General features: G+C 37.7%; 1 protein-coding gene across 2 annotated transcripts in view; it reads left to right on the top strand.

Annotated features, from left to right (window-relative positions):
- Window positions 1-9,929, top strand: part of RAB30 (RAB30, member RAS oncogene family) — a 93,103-nt gene extending 83,174 nt beyond the window's left edge. For both annotated transcript variants that reach the window (XM_023209304.1, XM_031933927.1), the window contains one exon: window positions 639-9,929. In XM_023209304.1, coding sequence (XP_023065072.1) covers window positions 639-889 — 251 coding nt within the window. In that variant the 3' untranslated portion in view covers window positions 890-9,929. The remainder of the gene's footprint in view (window positions 1-638) is intronic.
- The last annotated feature ends 11,464 nt before the right edge of the window (window positions 9,930-21,393 follow it).

Raw genomic sequence — 21,393 nt, 5'->3', positions numbered from 1 at the left:
TCTTAACAGCGTATCCCAATGTTTCCATTACTTGGCAGCATATAGAAATACTCCTAATTGATTTTTACAGCAGCAAATACTCCATTGTGTGGATGTACCATAGTTTATTTCAGTCAGTGCCCTACTGATGGACATTTGGGTTGTCTCTAGTTCTTGCCATTATGAATGGCAGTCTTTTTTTTTTTTTTTTTTGAGATGGAGTCTCACTCTGTCACCAAAGCTGGAGTGCAGTGGTGTGATCTCGACTCACTGAAACCTCCACCTCCGGGGTTCAAGTGATTCTTCTGCCTCAGCCTCCCAAGTAGCTGGGACTACAGGCACGTGTCACCACACCCGGCTAATTTTTGTATTTTTAGTAGAGACAGGGTTTCACCATATTGGCCAGGCTGGTCTTAAACTCCTGACCTTGTGATCCACCCACCTTGGCCTCCCAAAGTGCTGGGATTACAGGTATGAGCCACTGTACCTAGCTGGCACTCATATTTTAAAGTAAACATTTCAGTAATCACAGTCACATTTGTTTTGCTTTACTCGCCCATCTGTCTGGTTTGACTTCAGATCTGGAGTTGAATTTTGATGCTTCTCAGCCTGCAAAAAGTCAAATGCTGATTCTTTATTTGATTTTACTACTGTTATAGGCAACAAGATTGACCTGGCTGAAAGGAGAGAGGTTTCCCAGCAGCGAGCTGAAGAATTCTCAGAAGCTCAGGACATGTATTATCTGGAGACCTCAGCTAAGGAATCTGATAATGTGGAGAAACTCTTCCTTGACTTAGCATGCCGACTCATCAGTGAAGCCAGACAGAACACACTTGTGAACAATGTATCCTCACCCTTACCTGGAGAAGGGAAAAGCATCAGCTATTTGACTTGTTGTAATTTCAACTAAAGGCTGAGGCACGGAGAAGCAAAAGGAATCAGCAACTGCCCTGATGGGCCATGAGATGCTGGGGAGATCTGGCGATGACTGTGGCTCCCGCTCTCGGACCTTCTGACTCCTGTGGGCTCCTGAGCTTACAAAGCATGGCAGGCCAAGGGCCTCAACCACAGGCCAGCATTAGCAGAACATATAATGGTTTCACCCTTTTGCAGTCTGGAGTTGGAGCAAGGAGAAAATTGCACTAGGCACTCCATGATCTGCAGAGCATGTTGCTTTTGTTTTTTTAAAAAGCAAGTAAAAGCGCATTCCTGAACAGAGTCCAGGGGGAAATGTACTGTAGGGATCCCTCCTGCACATCAGTGGGTGCATGTGGGAGCTGTTCTTTAGGGCTTCAGTGGTAATCATCTTGGGGCCCTGGTTTTCTTGTCTACCAGATAAACCAAAACTGGGAAGGCCAAGTACAGTCTCTGTGGTGCGTATTGACGACCCCATGGAGATTTTGAAAAGTGTTATTTCTCTTGTCCGCAGGCACTTTCAAGAACTTTGGGATGTAAAAATGAAATGAAACCTTTACCCATGACCAACAGTAACAATCATTGTTTTAATAATATATACAAACTCCATGACTCCTTTTGGTGCTAATGATTCCACTATTTCACAGACCAAACGTTTTAGTACGCTGATGTCCTTAAATGTATTATAAAGAAATTTAAAAAATGGGGGAAGTCCATGAATCAGCACTCTTTCTCAAAGTCTCATTACTACCTTTTTAAAGGTGGATTTTTGGGAAAAGAGAATAGTTTTCCTTTTATGTTCTTCTCTGAATCTCTACCACTTTCTTCTCTTGTGTCTCCGGCCCTTTATGTAAATGAAAAAGTTTGCAAAATGAAAAAAATAAATAAATAAATGGTTGATGATATTCTAATATAAAAACTTAGCTCTAAGACATTTTGAGTAGTATGAGGAAACAGATCAGATATGACCAAAATACTGTGGATGAATGGACTGTAGTGCAGGGCTCCAAGCAGAGCACAGTCCTCGATAGTAGGTCACGTCTTTTACTTCCTGGTACTCTGCATCTTGGACAGACCAAGGCTTAGGATTTTGTAGGTTTTTTAATATGATAAGTGAGAATAGCAACAGATGAAAAGTCTCACAACCCGTTTTTGTATCTTCTGTGATAACCTTAGAAAATTTCTGCTTGTGGAAGCAGATTGAACTGTCATTTATCCCCTCCTTCTTGTAACAATGTTACCTTCAGACGCTTAACCATACGTTCTTTCTTTTTTCTTTCTCCTTTCCTCTCTGTTTTTCTGGTCTCTCCTTTTCTTCTTTCCTCCCTCCCTCCTTCCCTCCCATCCTTATATGCATGTGTTACTGTAAATCTCCAATTCAAATGGAGGTGTATATGCCTTTACTTAGCCAATTTAAAAACAGGACTCAAAATGGGAGATGTGCTGCTGAATATGTGTTTCTGTTTCTTCAGTGCCATACTTTGATAGCTTCCAATTTGTTCACTGATATAAATGCAAATTGGGAAAATAATTAAACCTGTATGCTGTTGATGCTGTAGATGTTTCTGTAGCTTGCTGCTTAGCATAACTGAGGGAAGAGTAATGGAATAAGGATATGATGTTTAATTCCACTGTTGCTGTAGATGGTGACAATCTCAGTCCTGATATGTTGATGTTTGAAAGCTATTTAATTGTAAAGAATTGAGTCATGTAAAGACACAATGTGGATAAAGCATTTCTGGCATTTCTCTAGTAGATTCCAGATTGACCAGTCTCTTGCACATGAGATTATGCATATTTTTTAAGGGACTGATACTTTTGATTGGCCTCACTGTGTTTTTCCTGATCCTATGGGAAAGACAAAGGGATCCCAGAAGTTTGACTTGTTTTTCTTTTAGAATCTGTCTCTGCAGGAAAGAAAAGTCATTTTAATAAAAACCAAAATAAATCCTCGCCACTAAGCCAGCAACTAAAGGTATTCAGAAAACAAGTTAATCAAGGAGGGCAGAAGAACGTTTTTTAAACTGTAAGGAAATGTTCCTACGTTTAGATTTATTACCTGTCATTTAGGGCAAAAATCCAGTGTCCCCAGCACATGATGACCCAACTTTGTCTCACAGTAGCAAGTGTGTTGAAAATAAAGTTGCTTTGTGAACTTAGAGGAAATGGCTGTGTTAGATTGGACTGATTTAGTTGCAAAATAACACCTTTTAGGGTCACACTTGTATTATTCCCTAGGGTTTAGCCTTCTCTATATACCCTTGGCTAGACTCAGAAGGGGACTAAAAAGCTCTGATGTTGGCCTCTTTCTTCCTTGTTGCTCCTCCCAGCCTTTCCATAACTTACCCATCCACAGCCCACCAGCAGGAACACATGAGAATGTGGGACTTTGTTTCTTTTTTTCCTTAGTTGTGTGAATTCCAGATTAGGCCTTACGGATGCTTGTCTACTAATATATCTCAAGTTTGAAAACAATCCCTGACAATTTTGTAGGTGCAATAAATATTAGTCAAATAAACATTTAAGTGCCAAGAAGGAGGGGTGGGGGAGGAGCTTTTTTTGATTAAACAGAAATTCCTTCAGGTAGAACTTGAGAAAGGACACTAATTACAGTCATCTTAACCCAGGCCAGAACCTAAATTTATTGGTTTGCCTAACAGTCTTATTGTCATGGCACTGTTTGCTAAGATAAGCCTTCTTTACATAAAAATGAACTCTCATCTAGTGGTGGATGAAAAAAGAGAAATTGCTTTATCATAGTTTAATTTGGCTTGGACTACCAGGGTTCATGTATTCCTCCATTTTTGGTGTGATCTTTTTCTTCTTTCAATAAAGTTATTAAATATATGGCAAAACATTTTTGTTTGCAATGAAAATGCATGATACTCATGTCATAGAGTCAGGCTTGGGAAAGTCTATGAAATAATAGTTTGCTGATAATGATATTTTATTATGGCTTTGTGTAGACTGCATCCTCAAAGGATTTTGTGCTTCTTTGCCCATAGAAGGCTTTTTCTCCCTTTGTATGCATTTATTAAATCTGTTGAATTATATTAATATTTTTTGAATTTACAGGGCCAATGATCTTTTTGGTGGATTACTTAGATTACGTCATGGGCTCTTCCTGACCTTTCTTTTTCTCGGTCTTTTAATCATTTCACGTTTTTATCTCTCCTTGAGTAAAGTGGCAAGAAAACTAAAAATGAAAGTTAAATGGGTTGATTTGACAATGTGTCAAGTTCTGATTTACAGTTAATAAGGAAGGTAGAAATGATTGACCAAAATAAGATATTTGGATCAGGATTATCTAAGCCGTTTAGATTTGGCCAGAGATGCCAGATTTAACAAAGGACTGGGTTCTTATCTTCTTTCATTCATGAATATATGCTTTGGGAGGACACTGGTGATTCCCTCAGAATTAGGCCAATGATTTGCCACATTACCCTTTAAGCTAGCCCATAATTCTACCAGATCCCACACCAAGTTTCAGTTCATGACTCATACCGAATAAATAGCAGTTGTAAATGATTTTGAATTGGTCTTCCTACTAAAGTGAAACATCTTCTTTTAAATCAAGCCACATGAATGAACTAGCACAATCAGAAAAAATGTTTCTTTCTTTCTTTTTTTTTTCTTTTTTTTTTTTTGCATATCAAACCAATGGCCTTCTCCACTAAGCAAGCAACTAAAGGTATTCAGCAAACAAGTTAATCGAGGTGGGCCGAAATTTTTGAACTGTGAGGAAATGTTCCTAAGTTTAGATTTATTACCTGTCATTTAGGGCAAAACTCTAATGTCTTTTTTATTTCTTAATCCTGTAGAACTCTGTATTTCACAGTAACGAGTACTTAGGGATTATTGCTCTGTTAGCCTCTGGGAGAGATCTTCTAGGGTTTGCCATTACTTTTTTTCTATAATTTTTGTTGTTGTTGTTGTTTTAACTGCAACTGGTTACTTTTCTCAACCGTGGTCCTGACATGTTTATACTATGATACTTTTGAGACTTCACTAAAGAATTAAAAGCTGTGAAACAACATTTGCTTCTCATCCTTCAGACAAAATGTGTTCCATTTAACCAGCATGGTTAAACACTAATTTTGGGATAAGGGAGGGATATGTTTTCTTTACTTTCTTTTTGGATTTTATTTCTGTGACATGAGCCAATTTGTGTTTGGAAGGAAAGATGCCTTCCTTTACATTCTTCACACTGGCAATTTTTTCATACTGAATCAAGAAATTATCATCCCTTCAAAACACATATTAATATAGCAACGTTAGAGTAAGGGAGATGGTATATCATCTCCTCTCCTCAGTCCCTTGATGTTGGAATGTTATTATCATTTCCAGGAGCCATACTTTGAAATTAAAAACAAATGGAGGCATTACCAGTCTGGTGAAGGAATTTTAAATGCAAGACATTTAAAGAATACTTGAAGGATTTGGGGAGACTTAGGTTAGGAAAAAGAGGGTAATACAATTAGTGCATTAGAGCAAGATGCTCTGTGGTTCAGAGGGGTGGAATGAGGCCCACTGAATGAGGCTGTAGGGACACAGATTTGGGTTCCATGTCAGGGAGACCATTCTCGAAAAGTTGGTTCACTATGGGACAGGCTGCCTCAGGTGATAGCCTCTGTCAAGAGGCAAAGATGTGGAGAGGATCCCATTGGTTGGAGATTGGAGCAGGTGACCTATTAACCTAAATTCCCATGTTGTATGTAGTACTTTGCCCCTCATAACATGTTCAATTAAATATCTGTTAATTCATAGCTAATGATTTTTTTAATGGGCCCTCGTTCTTCTGCCACAGTGCACCCCACCTTCATCTTTCAGGGAAGAGGTTGGTTGCACGTTGTTAGGCCAAGAGACTGACCCTCCATTATGCCCTATGCTGGACTTGCTTTGTCAGTCCATTCGTTGATGTCTTGTTGAAATCACAAATTGGTTCTTGAGTTTAAAATCAAAAGGTATTGTTTTAGTAGAAGTTACATGAAATTATTCATTTATCACTTGCCAAACATAGGCCTTGCTCTGTTTAATAAATAATGGGTGTCTCCTTCAAGATTTTAGGATATGCCTTTTTAACAGAGCAGAATCTTTTGTTAAAGTTCTCACAAACAGACCAACAAGAAGTTTTGCAGCTCCCAAGAGAGATGGGCTGGTGGGTCACTGACATAAAGCAGTCCCCAAGATCTATTTTAGAGAAGTCTCAATGACATTTCCTTTGTTGGTTTGATTCTCTTGAGAATACATAAGTTTAAAAGAACTGAGGTCAAATTGCTTTATGTGGAAAGCAACAAAAACAAGTATTTTTGACTTGAAAATTAGAGGTAACTAAGCAATTTTTGCTAATGAAGCCTATGGCCCAAATTATTCCACCTGCAAAATAACTTTCACCCTTGCAAGGCTGATAGATGGCTCTTCACTGGTCTTTTTTTGTTTTTGTTTTTTTAAGTCATTGGTCTTAAATCAATATGGTGACAAATCTATTTGAGTTTGATTGAGACTTTCTTGGACTCCTTTGGACAAGAGGTCAGAGCACAAAGGCTAGCCACCCCTTCTTTGACTTCTTGAGGTATGAGCCAAAATTTTACTTTTCCATTGATTTAAAGCAGAATTTTTGGAGACGCTGTGTTCTAGTTCCTGATGGAATCTTTGGTGGTTGGTGACTTCGACACTTGAGAGAGTGATGTGGGGAGTTATATAGAAGGGGAAACACTAGTTTAGGTGTGAGGAGTCCTAGTATGCCACAAATTAGCTGAGACTTTAGGCGAAGCACAATGTCTTGAGCATCAATCTTCTCATCTATGAGATAGACCTGTCAGGATTATTGTGAAAATTAGATAAGTTGAAAGTACAGTGCTTGGTAAACAGCACTCAAATATTAGTTCCTTTTCTCCTTAATTAAGAGCAGACTTTGAATGGTCTGATGCCAAGTGTAGATCCTTAAGAGACAAAACAAAGAAACTTTCCTGGCTTCAAAGAAAAGAACTCCATTTCTGAAAGGGTGCCTTAAAAGGAAGTCATTTATCTGATCCATCCTTTTGCCTTTGGGCATTGCTGTCACCCTCCATTTCTTTACAAACTTCAGGCAAGGTGGTCTCTCTCTCTCCCAATAGGCAATTCCAGGGTTGTAAACTCATTATCAGGAAGCTTAATCTTAGAACTGAAATACCTCACAGAGCAATTTAAACCTCTTTCTTCTTGATCCTATTCTTCATGGGAAGAAAACTGGGTTGATCCCTGTCTTCTTTTTAAGGAGCCACGTATGCCATTTATTATTGCTCTTTTGCCTATTTAAAACAATAATAGTCAGAAAAAAAATAATGATTATCATTGAAATGATAATCATTAAAATGATAATCATTATTTACTTAGTGAATGTCAGGATAGGTATTTATTACTCTTAGCTTCTTACTGGTATCAGATGTAGATCACAGTCTTACTGTTGATTAACTCTTCAGTTATATATATATATATACTTTGATTCTTTAGTTATATAATTGATAACAAAATGTGCTTCTGAAGAATTATTCTGGCTGTATGGTTCTTGTTTCCTCCCCTTGGTAAAAACGGAGTCATGAATCTCAGTTTTGTGATCTGCTTTTAATTTCATATATGACATTATTTGATGTACATAATTACTAACATCCAAAAGGGTTTCTTCCCCTTTCTACATGTGCACTAAATTCTAAAACAAAAATTGGAATACAAAATGCCTAAAAAAGCAAAAATTCATGTACAGAAAAGCAAAAGATAATCTAGTTTGTTAAGATAATTTGTCACTAGCTGGTTGAATAATGCACAGTTTTTGTTTGAGGTTACACAGTTATGCCTGGATTAAATAACAATAGTAAAACCTGACAAGTCTTTTGAAAAACAGCTGCTAAACATATTGCTTTCTGGAATGTAATCATTAGCAACAAATATTCTCTTATTCTATACAATTGCAGAACGCTAGTGGAACCTTCTTGTAGGCTATTTGACAATGAATGTTAATTGATTTATTTTTTTTAAATGTAAAATCCTCTTATCCCTTTAAGGCCGGTTTAGGCTTTCATGTCCCTGTGGTAGAAAATTTCAAATGCTGGCTTCTAATTTCTACTCACTGAAGTGTCTTCCAGACATACCAGATGGTTGGAGCTCCTTTGATAGTATATAAGGGAGCTGCATAAATGTATTTGAACTAACTCGTGAACAAAATTTCTGTTTTCAGCAAAAAAAAAAAAAAAAAAGATAAAAGAAGAAACAAACTCTGCTCAAAATTTCAGATAATACAGGAGTAAAAAGAGGTTTTTGATAATCTGAAGGGAAAAAGTGTGCCCCATATATCTTGTACACACTTTTAATGCATGACTTTTAGTATAGAGATGAAATAAAATGCAAAATATATAATTCTGGAGATCTCAGCAGCTAGTTAAAATATTTAGAGAAGCTGCTTTATGAAAACTTAGAGAATCCTTGATCTCCCCCACCTTTCCTATCACTCTATTAAAACATGGATCTTTAATATTAATACACACATAGTTTTAACTAATAAACAAGTTAATCACTGAGTTTTATGAACTCGATTCTTGATATTTGGCTATTGGTTTTAAGCATAGGATATCAGTATTATTTGTATACAGCAGTATATAAAATCTAACCAACTTCAGTGTAAGAATAGTACTTGATTTTAAATGTTAATATGCAAATATTAACAGTATACTACATCATATTTTATGTGTTCATATATTGATCTTTTTACTTAACAAAAAGCCTGTTAGAAACATAACCCACTGATGACCTGAGTCCAATTAGCTGAAAACATTCTGTAGAAGGATGATTGTATGAAAAATTCAATCAACATTAAAAAAGGGAAGGGGCGAGGGAACACAAACTTGAACAAAATATTCTTAAATGAAGTTGCATCTCTTTTTAAAATTAAGATATAATTCATGCACCACACAGTTTACCCTATTAAGGTGTAAACTTCAATGTTTTTAAACATATTCACTAAGTTGTGCAACATCACCACTGCCTAACTTCAGAACATTTTCATTACCTCCAAAAGAAACCCCATACCATTTGCAATCACTCCTCCTCCTCCTTCCCCCAGTATCTGGCAACCACTAATCTACTTTCTGTCTCTAAGAATTTGCCTATCCTGGACATTTCATATAGTCAAACAATATGTGGCCTTTTGTGTCTGGCTTCTCTAAACATAATGTTTTCAAAGCTCATCCATGTTTAGCATAAATCAGTACATTGTTTTCATGGTTAAATAATATTTCATTGTATGTATATGCCACATTTTATTTGTCCATTTATCATTTGATGGACATTTGGGTTGTTTCCACCTTTTGATTATAATAATGCTGCTATGAACATTTATGTAAAAGTTTTTTGTATGGGTGTATGTTTTCACATCTCTCTTAAAAACAGTTAGTCTAACAAATCAAATCATTTATGTTTAAGCAGAACCTCTTGCAATCCTATTTGGTGAGTGCAACTTATGATCTTAGTTTAACTGATCAATTAGGAGACCCCTGAATAAAGACCAACTCCCCAATATATCCATAAGACTTTTTCTATGAGCCTGTCATTTAGATGTGATAATCAATCAATTTCATGAAGACTGTTTCAGTCTTGTAGAAATTGAGTTGCCATCACATAGAGGATTTCTTGTCCTCTGCATTGTTTAAAGGACAACTACAAATCATGCTGGATAACAGTACTCATTCAATCTTCTAGGATTCAATGAAGTAGCATTTTAAATATGTAAGTTATTTTGTATATTGTCTGTCTTTTAAAGTTTGGACTTTACTTCTTGAAAAAAAGTTTGTCAAATCGCCAAACCATATGACTGTCCATTCATTGTAGCTTATGTTTTTATTATTCAGAAATAATTCATACTGAGAGTAAAAGAAAAAGAATGTATTTTGTGTGCAAAGGATGAATGTATTAAAAACTTTTTATTTGTAACAATTTTTTAAAAAAACTAAATGGAAATTGCTTTCCCATGTACTTGTATATAAATAAACATTTCCTGTTGCCCACATTTGGATAATCATATGCCATCAAAATATGTAAAAAGCAAACAAACTTTAGGTGTACTAATGTCTTTCAGCATGGTGCAAAATGTGCCCTGGATCTGGGGGATCTGGAGACCTGAGTTTAAATGTTGATTTTCTAACTAGCTAACTTTGGACAAGTCATTTAACATTTTGCACTATGGTTTTCTCCTTTATAAAACAAAGGGCTAGATTAGATAATCTTTAAGGCCTCCTCCGATTATAAACACTAAATGAGACTGCTATATTCAGGATAGGAAAATTATATGCTAATTATTTCTATTGGTGAGAAAGATCCTTTATCCTATCATATATATTGGAAGGAGTATTACACTGAGAACTAGGAATCACAAATTCTAGTCCCAGTTCTGACACTTAGAAGCCATAAATTCTAGTCCCAGTCAGTGTGACTTCAGGTTAATCACTTCATTTTAAACTTTATTTTTCCCAACTACAAAACATGGACACTAGATTAGATAGTTTCAAGATCCCTTCCAGCTAAAACACATTACATGGTATCACTTGAGATTTTCTACACAGTTAGTAAGGAGACTACTCATCACTAGTAGGACATTCATTCCTTCACCCATTCATTTATTCACCGTTTATTGAACATCTACCATAGGGCAGGCAGAAGAGTCTGCCTTTTAGATGCCCCCATCTCCACTGCAGAAGTCATAGATTTGCACCTTTTCCTGAAATTCATTTCCACCCCAATCCTTGCCTCTCACCCTCTGCCTTGAGCATGCATTTCAGAGTTGAATGTCCTAGATTAAGAGTACAGTAGGTCATGGAACATGATAGAGTTAACAGGATGACAAAGGTGTCAAACCTTTGACCTTGGGCTCTCTAGCGTAGTGTTCTTTAGTTAACTGAACATAGGCAATCTGTAACCCTTTCTGCCACTATTATTTAATATTTATAAAGTATTGGGCTTTGAAAACCATCTGCTATAATTTTATGTTATTGTCCTGTGGCAGCTTATCTGCAGTTGGTAAGAGGCTCTTAATTTTGCTATTTTACCACCTTCACTAAAAGGATGTGTTTGCAGAAATTTCTTTTCTAAATTTGCATGTGTCATGGTTTTTAAGTGTTCTATTATTAATACTAGTTTGAACCACATGGAACTGGCATTCTTGTAAGTCAAAACCAGCCAGATATTGGCAATTTTATATCATTCTCATATGATCTTGTAAGTCATAGCAGCAAAGACTGGCAGGCAAATGCCACTAGCTGTAGAAAAAAACTAAAACTCTTAAGTTTTTTCATCCTGCTTTGTTTTTACCACTAAGGGAATTTGGACAAGTTAGTTCGCCTTGCACATTGGTTTTTCCACTAGTTAAATGGGACAAATTGCAAACTTGCATAGAATTTTAAAATGCTCATTCATATAAAAATCATTACAGATCACTGAAGAAAAACATAAATACAGTTTATTCCTAAAATATCAAAATGTTTAGATCATTGTGCTTCTCACATGGTCAGTGTAATGCTACAGATACACAATTCTTTAGCAAATTGGAAATCAGTATTTTAAAAAGCATTGAGGATCAGTATTATTAATTGACTCGATTATTCCATGTCTGTTACCTGGCAGACTATAATTGATATATACTATCTATATACCTCAAAATGTATCTGCAACTGAGAAGTGAAACCTGGAGCTATAGTTAAACCATAATCACATGGGTGTACTTTCAGCCAGGTGCTCACATCTGAATATTTCAAGACCTGTAGTACATTTCAGGAACTGAAATATCTTATTTCCATTACTCGCAAGAAACCACACGTTTAATAATATAAGACGTCTTATCTGTATTTTCATGCCTGGAATTTATTCTGGCCATAGAATGGTTGCATTTTCACATCTAGATCAAAATAAGCTTGAAGACACAGTCTTTCTGACTTTGTTCTTAGAGATGAATGCACAAGAATTAACAACTCTATGAGGCCTAACATTCTACAAAGTTTACTGATGCTCATATTTATATTTAATCTTCATTGTAACCCTGTGAAGTACTTTCAGTTCCTGAAGTACAATGCATACAGATTTTGAGGCAAGGCAAAGATTAAGACACTGCTTTGAACATGAAAATATTCTGGGCAAAGGGAATGAAGAGTACAAAGGCTTTAGAAAGGCCAAAGGACCTGTATTACTTTGGACAAGTTATTTAACCTGTTTTTCACCTCAGTTTCCTCATTTATTAAATGAGGATCTCAATGCTTGTCTTCATTTATTTGTCAGTTATCTGTTATGTGCCAGGTAGTGTTCTAGTCACTGGAACTATAGCAGTGAACAAAATTTTAAAAAGGTACTTTTGTGGAATTTGCATCATAGCGTGGGAGGGGTAGAAAATAAAGAAATGTATAGTACATCAAGTGGTGGTAATTACTGTGAAGAAAATAAGACCAGGCATGGTGGCTCACACCTATAATCCCAGCATTTTTGGAGGACAAGGTAGGCAGATTGCTTGGGCCCAGGAGTTCGAGACCAGCTTGGGCAACATGGTAAAATCCCTTCTATACAAAATACAAAAAATTAGCTGGCATGCTGGTGTACACTTGCAGTCCCAGCTACTCAGGAGGCTGAGGTAGAAGGATCACTTGAGGAGGAGGTCTAGGCTGCAGTGAGCTGTGATAGTGCCATGGCACTCCAGCCTAAGTGAGGGTAAGAAAGAATAAACAAACCAGGGAAAGGTCATGATGGTGGAGTGTTGCTAATTTATGTAGGGTGGTCAAGGGAAGGCTTCATTGATAATGTGTCATTTGAAAATAGACCTGAAAGAAGTGAGGGAGGGAATAGTATACACATCTTGAGGAAATGTGTTCTAGGCAGAGGGAACAGAATGTGCACAGGCATTAAGGCAAAAGAATTCCTGGATCTCTAGAAGCATCAGTGATTCTGGTATGGGTGAAACAAAATCAACGAGTAGGGGCAAGGATAGATGAGATTTGAGGGGGATACTGGCATAGATCACAGCACCTTGGAGGCCATTGCAAGGACTTTGGTTTTCACTTAGAGTAAAATGGCAGCCCTTTGAGGGTTCTGAGTAGAGGAGTAATTTGGATTTATATTTTAGCATGGTCACTCTGCTGCCCTGTGAGGATATATTATAAAGGGCCAAAGGCAGAAGAAATGAAACCATCTAGGGAGACTGCTCCTACAATGCAGGTGAGAAACGGTGACTTGTACCATAGGAGTAAGTGTGGAGATTGTAGAAAGTGCTCATGATTCTGGCTGTATCTTATTTAACTTTATATTATATTATACAAAATGTCAACACAAATAAAAGCAAAATAGTGTAATGATACTTTATGTACACATAATTATCAACTCATGGTCAATTTTATTTTATCTATATTCCCTCCATTTTCTCCATTCTGTACTATTTTGAAGCGAGGCCCATACATCATACAATTTGTTTCTTAATTTTTAAATTTCAATTTAATTTAATAACTTTTTTTAAGAGATGGGGTCTTGCTTTGTTGCCCAGGCTGGTCTAGAACTCCTGTCTTCAAGCAATCCTCCCACCTTGGTCTCCAAAAGTGCTGGGATTACACTTGTGAGCCCCTGCACATGGCTCATCACACAATTTCATCCAGAAATATTTCAGTATGTATCATTAAAGGACAAGAGTTTTAAAAACAACCATAATATCATTATTGTATCTGAAAAGTTATGAATATATCTTTGATATCCTCAAGTATGGATTCTGCATTTTTAAAAAAGATAGAACCTATAGGTCTAATTATTTTTTTTTTTAGAAACAGGATGTCTCTCTGTTGCCCAGGTTGGAATGCGGTGGCGCAATCACAGCTCACTGCAGCCCTGAACTCCTATGCTCAAGCAATTCTGCTACCTCAGCCTCCTAAAGTGCTGGGATTATAGACATGAGGTACTGTGCCAGGCCTGGGCTTATTTTTTTCTAAGATAGTGCTAATAATTTGGACACTGACAGCTGTTTTACTAATCAATGTGTCATTAAGAGCAGAATTATTTGGCTTTAGAAAATCGTGCAAGGCAAGAACAAAAACAAACACCCAACCATGTGCTGGCTGGGCACAGTGGCACATGCCTATAATCTCAGCATTTTGGGAGGCCTAGGCAGGTGGATCGCTTGAGCCAGGAGTTTGAAACCAGCCTGGGTCACATGGTGGAACTCCATTAAAAAAAAAAAAAAAAAAGCCTGGCATGGTGACGTGTGCCTGTTGTCCCAGCTTCCCAGCTACTCAAGAGGCTGTGGTGAGAGGATCACTTGAACCCTGGAAGTCAAGGCTGCAGTGAACTGTGATTGCACTACTGCACTACAGCCTGGGCAATAGAGTGAGATTGTCTCAAAAACAACAACAACAAAGAAAACACATGGTGAGGGCTAGGCATGGTGGCGTGTGCCTATAATCCCAGCACTTTGGGAGGCCGAGTCGGGAGGGTCACTTGACACCAAGAGTTCAAGACCAGAGGACCAGACTGGGCTACATAGTGGGGCCCCATCTCTACAAAAAAAAAACCCACAGCTTTTTAATTAACCAGGAATGGCAGCATGTGCCTATAGTCCCAGATACTTGGAAGGCTAAGGTAGGAGGATCACTTGAGCCCAGAAATTTTTACCTGTAGTGAGCTATGATTGTGCTACTGTGCTTCAACCTGAGCAACAGAGCAAGATCCTATCTCAAAAACAAAATGTGGTGGAATGTTGGTTAGGATTATTTGGCTATATATAATTTTTGAAACTTGAGAAAACAAAATACAGTTTTTGTTTGTTTGCTTGTTTTTTGTCATCATGTGAAAGTCTAGAGGTTGGTAGCTGGGACTAGTATTATGGTTTCACGATATTGTCCACTCAACATTTCCATTTTTATCTCTGGCCAGGACTTGGCCTGCAAGGGAGCATGGAAAATATATTCTTTCAATAGGGAATAATGCTACCCTGAGTAAAATGGGTGTTTTTTTACAGAGAAGGAAGCAGAGAATGAATATCTGAGTAGGCAGTTAACAATTTTTGCCTTAACAGTCGTGGGAAGAACATGGTTTTATAGACAAGACTGAATTCTAATTCTACCATATACTGATTGTGACCTTGAACAAGTTATTTTGCCTCTGTCCCTCAGTTTTTTCATCTGTAAGATTGAGCTAATACCACTGACCATGCAGTGTTCAGAGGATTAAATGAAATGATACAGGGCATTCCCAGTGTTTGCAGCGGAAGTGGGAAACCTGTAGGGTATGGTCCAGCTGTGCTGCACAGAGGCAAGCAGCACAAGCAAACAGTCATAAAGTAAATTCTTACTTAAACTTCGGCTAGCCATTCAAATTGATATTTAAAATGAGAGAATTTCTGCCCAGCCACTGAGTGTCAATATTTGTACATGCAAAATCATCTTTAGGGGTGGGCAAGATGGCTGACTAGACACAGCTAGGTAGAACAGCTCCCACTGAGGGACTGAGATGACTGGCATGCTCCTAACAGATCTTCCGAGTGAAGGCACCAAGAGTGAACAGAGGGAAGACACAGAAGCTGAGCTGAAGGAGGAGAATGGTGGGAACCCTGCATGGTCTACTGTGCACTGGAACTTGTTGCTGGCCCACAATGGCTCCAGAGGAACGGGTGAGTTGAACTGATAAGGAGCAACTCACCCTCACTACAGGCCTCTGGAACCCTGGCAGGAGGAGACCCCTCAACCACCATGGACACTTGAGTTGGCAGAAAGAGCTGCTGACAGAGGTGGTAGGGGCAGCAAGCCAGTTGATGTGGAGCCCAGAGAGTTTAGTGCCAGATTGTCTGTAGCAGAGCACATCTAGGGACACCCATTCCCCTAGGCTCAACTTTTTCTCACAGGAGACTTTAGCTCTAGGGAGACTGTTGGACCTGATCTCTACAGGGTTGTCTTGGCTATCAGATGTGGCTGGTCTGACCTGAGCACCCCTTGGTCTGTTGGCCTCTCCTGAGGCCTCAGACTGGCCGTACCTACTTATAGGGCATTCTCAGGTGCCCTGGGGGCCTGCACCATAGCTTCTGCACTGGCAGACTGTGCCTGACCAGTGGAGATCCCCAGCAGGGAAGCCCCTATGGCCATACACCACTGGTGCCAATATTAAAATTCAGAAAATGCAGAGAACCCTAGTAAGATACTTTACAAGAAGATCATTCTGAAGACACATAAACATCAGATTCTTCAGGGTCAAAATAAAAGAAAATAATGTTAAAGGCAGATAGAGAGAAAGGCCAAGTCACCCACAAAAGGAAGACCATCAGACTAAGAGTGGAACTCTCAGCAGAAACCATACAAGCCAGAAGAGATTAGGGGCCAATATTTAACAATCTTAAGGAAAAGATATTTAACCCAAAATTTCCTATCTGTCCATACTAAGCTTCATAAGCAAAGGAGAAAGAAGTTCCTTTTCAGTCAAGCAAATGCCAAGGGAATTTGTTACTACCAGACTTGCCTTGCAAGAGCTCCTTAAGGAACCACTAGATATGGAAAGGAAAGAACCTTACCAGCCACTACAAAAACACAGTAAAGTACACAGACCAGTGACCCTATAAAGCAACCTCATAAACAAGTCTGCAAAATAACCAGCTAGCATCATGATGCCAAGATCAAATCCACATATTTCAATACTAACTTTGAATGTAAATGGGCTAAATGCCCCAGTTAAAAGGCACAGAGTGGCAAGCTGGATAACGAACCAAGACCCATTGCTGTGCTGTCTTCAAGAGATGCATCTCACATGCAATGACGCACATTATAGGGATGGAGAAAAATCTACTAAGCAAATGAAAAACAGAAAAAAGCAGGGGTTGCAATCCTAGTTTCTCACAAAACAGACTTTAAACCAACAAAGATCAAAGATTGTATCACGTCCTTTGCAGGAACATGGATGGAGCTGGAGGCCATTATACTTAACAAACTAATTCAGGAACAGTAAACCAAATATGGCTTGTTCCCACTTATAAGTGGGAGCTAAATGATAAGAACACATGGACTCACACAGGGGAACAACACATACTGGGGCCTATTGGAGAATGGAAGGTAGGAGGAGGGAGAGGATCAGGAAAAATAACTAATGGATACTAGGCTTAATACCTGGGTGACAAAATAATCTGTACAGCAAACCCCCATGAAACAAGTTTACCTATGTAAAGAACCTGCACATGTAACCCTGAACTTAAAATAAAAGTTAAATAAAAAAAAAATACAGGGCAAATGCCATAGCGTCTGGTACATAATAGACATACAGTAAATGATGAGTAATATTACATGTATAAAATAAAACATTAATTATCTAGCAGGCCATTGAGAGATGGTGTCTAGTTAATTAGGCCAAATGGCTACTCAGTTACAGGTTTAATATTAGAGTCACCATATGCACTTTCCCTGTGTTATATAAGAAAGAAATACACCAAGATAAAGGAAGAGTTATAACATATTGTCAATGGCATTTATCGACTCTAATTAACTTAATCATGTCCATTCAGCTTGTTTAAATTAATGTTTGTTCAAATGCTTTCAATCAATCTGCCTTCATCTGTTACCAGTCAAACTGAAAGCCCTGAGACAAGTTATCTCTTTAAGGCATGCTGAAATATAGCTATTTTGCCAAACATACAATACCCTAAGCTTAGATCTTGAAAAGGGTGATAAACACTTCTCCAGCAACTGCTGGTTTTGGGGCCTCTGTTTAGATATCTTGTGTAATTTTTTTTCATGATTATTTTGGTTGGTTGATTCTGCAATTATTGAAGTCATAATCAATAACAAGTATATACAGCACCTGGATCTGCTTACAGGCACTGTTGTATCTATTAACCCAGCTCTGAGCCCTTGCAGTTACTTTCACCAAATGAAAGGCTGCCGGTCAGCTCTGTGTTTTACAATGTCATGTTATCATTTCCCACTCAAGGCAGGCAAGGGATGGACAAACACTTGTCTTGGCACAGCTGATGCCTCTAGTTAGCAGAAAACGCTTCAGACTGTGAAGGAGCTGTGTGGAAGGGCCAAGTAGTCATGCACTTCGGCTTGGCACATAAAGGGAACTGCAGGAAATAAACTGGATCCTATTAGAGGAAATGTGTGATATTTTTACAGGTGAATTTATGTTTCTCCCTTGGAGGCAACTTTCTTTAATCACATCACAAATTACTTTAGGCTGAAAAGCAAGTGATGGATCAGAGAAAACCATTACAGAATATCTAACCTATGCTTGACCTAAAGTTATTCAAGTAGTGGCAGACACTGATCAACAGGAAGGAAGGTGTTTCACAGAGACATGCCTAGCTTGAGAGATGAGGGTTCATGCAGCATTCTCCTTTAGCCTCATGAGTAGTAGTGCAGAGTACTGGAAAAATTAGAGCTCTGGTTCTGCCACTTATTAGTGACACAGCCTTAGCCTTGAAGAAGTTACTTAACCTCTGTAAACTCAGTTTACAGAGTTTACAAAAATATTTTCCTTAATCCTCATAGGTTACTTATAAGGAATAAATGAGCAAGTACATAAAATATCTAAGAGATGGCTCAGAGGGAGAGACTCCACATATCAGAGTCTTTTGCTTCCCTCTGTATAATGCACATATTACTTTTTTTAAAAAAAGTTGATCTTTAAACATCTTTAATATGAACTAAAACCTGAATACAGAAAAAGTATAGTTCAGAAAAAAAAAGTACAGAAGAAATAGTTCATGTAATGAACTATTAAAAGTAAACACCCTTGTATTTGTGTCAGGAAATAGAACTTTGCCAATCACCCCAGAATCTCTTCTTTCCACCTCAAAGTAACCGCTGTTTTGACTTTCATAGTCATCAAGGAAGTGATGCACCCAAATGTGTATCTCAAGGCACTTAAGTTTAATCTTGCCCATTCAAAAAAAAAAAAAAACTAATACACATTTTAAATAATTTTAGTATAAAGGTTTTTCCTCTATCCCTTTCTTTCCTTTACAATCATCTGTGGAAGAATGTGAACTGTTTGACCCGCAGTTTCTTGAAGTCTGGATTTTGCTGATTTTATATTTATGGTGGAGGTCTGCATGTTCTGTCAGTTGTATATTTTTCATATTGACAGCTGGATGCAGAGGAAGGAGTACACTAATGTTTAATCCCTTTGGGAATATTATAGGAAGTGGTATATTCTTCCATCAGAAAGCATATATCTTCTTGTCTCTTTGGAATATCAGCAGCCACTGATGCTCATTGAGTGCATCCATTATTTGTTGGGGGTTACAAAATGGTAATATTCCATTTCTACCATTTAATAAATGCATTAATTAAAATATTTTTATAAAGAGAACTTCCTTTCATCTATTTGGTTATCCAATGGTACAATTCATGTAAGAAAAGCAAGGTAAATTTTTAATTTTTTTCCCTTTTTACCAGTTACCAACATAATAAATTGGTTCTCTATCATTATCTAAAGGTGATTAGTGTTTTTTTTAATTGTTCAAAACTGTGAAAAAAATTAAGTGTCAGGCTTTTGTTTTGTCTTGCTTTTCTAAGAGATGAGGTCTTACTTTGTCACCCAGGCAGAAGTGCAGTGGTGTGATCATAGCTCACTGCCATGTCAAACTCTTTGAAAACCGGCACAAGACAAGGATGCCCTCTTTCACCACTACTATTCAACTTAGTATTGGAAGTTCTGGCCAGGGCAATCAGGTAAGAGAAAGAAATAAGTGTATTCAGTTAGGAAAAGAGGAAGTCAAATTGTCTCTGTTTGCAAATGACAAGATTGTGTATTTAGAAAACCCCATCATCTCAGCGTAAAATCTCCTTAGGCTGATAAGCAACTTTAGCAAAGTCTCAGGATACAAAATCAATGTGCAAAAATCACAAGCATTCCTATGCACCAATAACAGACAAACACAGAGCCAAATCATGAGTGAACTCCCATCACAATTACTACAAAGAGAATAAAATACCTAGGAATTCAACTGATGAGGGATGTGAAGGACCTCTTCAAGGAGAACTACAGACCACTGCTCAATGAAATAAAAGAGGACACAAACAACTGGAAAAACATTCCATGCTCATGGATAGGAAGAATCAATATTATGAAAATGGCCATACTGCCCGAGGTAATTTATAGATTCAATGCTATCCCCATTAAACTACCACTGACTTTCTTCACAGAATTGGAAAAAACTACTTTAAATTTCATATGGAACCAAAAGAGAGCCCGCATAGCCAAGACAATCCTCAGCAAGAAGAACAAAGCTGGAGGCATCACACTACCTGCCTTCAAACTATACTACAAGGCTACAGTAACAAAAACAGCATGGTACTGGTACCAAAACCAGATATATAGACCAATGGAACAGAACAGAGGCCTCAGAAATAACACCACACCTCTACAACCATCTGCTCTTTGTCAAAGCTGACAAAAACAAGAAATGGGAAAGGATTCCCTATTTAATAAATGGTGCTGGGAAAACTGGCTAGCCATATCTAGAAAGCTGAAACTGGATCCCATTCTTACACTTTATACAAAAATTAACTCAAGATGTATTAAAGATTTAAACATAAGACCTAAAACCATAAAAACCCTAGAAGAAAACCCTAGGCAACACCATTCAGGACATAAGCAAGCAGAAACACTTCATGACTAAAACACCAAAAGCAATGGCAGCAAAAGCCAAAATAGACAAATGGGATCTAATTAAACTAAAGAGCTTCTGCACAGCAAAAGAAACTATCATAGAGTGAACAGGCAACCTATAGAATGGGAGAAAATTTTTTCAATCTATTCATCTGGCAAAGGGCTAATATTCAGAATCTACAAGGGACTTAAACAAATTTACAAGAAAAAAAAAACCCCATCTAAAAGTGGGTGAAGGATATGAACAGACACTTCTCAAAAGAAGACATTTATGCAGCCAACAGACATATGAAAAAATGGTCATCATGACTGGTTATCAGATAAATGCAAATCGAAACCACAATGAGATACTGTCTCATGTCAGTTAGAATGGTGATCATTAAAAAGTCAGGAAACAACAGATGCTGGAGAGGATGTGGAGAAATAGGAATGCTTTTACACTGTTGGTGGGAGTGTACATTAGTTCAACCACTGTGGAAGACAGTGTGGTGATTCCTCAAGGATTTAGAACTAGAAATGCCATTTGACCCAGCAATCCCATTACTGGGTATATGCCCAAAGGATTATAAATCATTCTATTATAAAGACACATGCACACGTGTGTTTATTGCGGCACTACACACAATAGCAAAGGCTTGGAACCAACCAAAATGTCTATCAATAATAGACTGGATAAAGAAAATGTGGCACATATACACCATGGAATACTATGCAGCCATAAAAAAGGATGAGTTTGTGTCCTTTGCAGGAACATGGATGAAGGTGGAAACCATCATTCTCAGCAAAATACCACAAAAACAGAAAATCAAACACCACATGTTCTCACTCATAAGTGGGAGTTGAAAAATGAGAACACACGGA

Source organism: Piliocolobus tephrosceles, chromosome 13, assembly GCF_002776525.5.
Source record: "Piliocolobus tephrosceles isolate RC106 chromosome 13, ASM277652v3, whole genome shotgun sequence".
NCBI lineage: Eukaryota > Metazoa > Chordata > Mammalia > Primates > Cercopithecidae > Piliocolobus > Piliocolobus tephrosceles.
The sequence above is the reverse complement of the archived record's forward strand: the minus strand, read 5'-3'. Positions and strand labels throughout refer to the sequence as shown.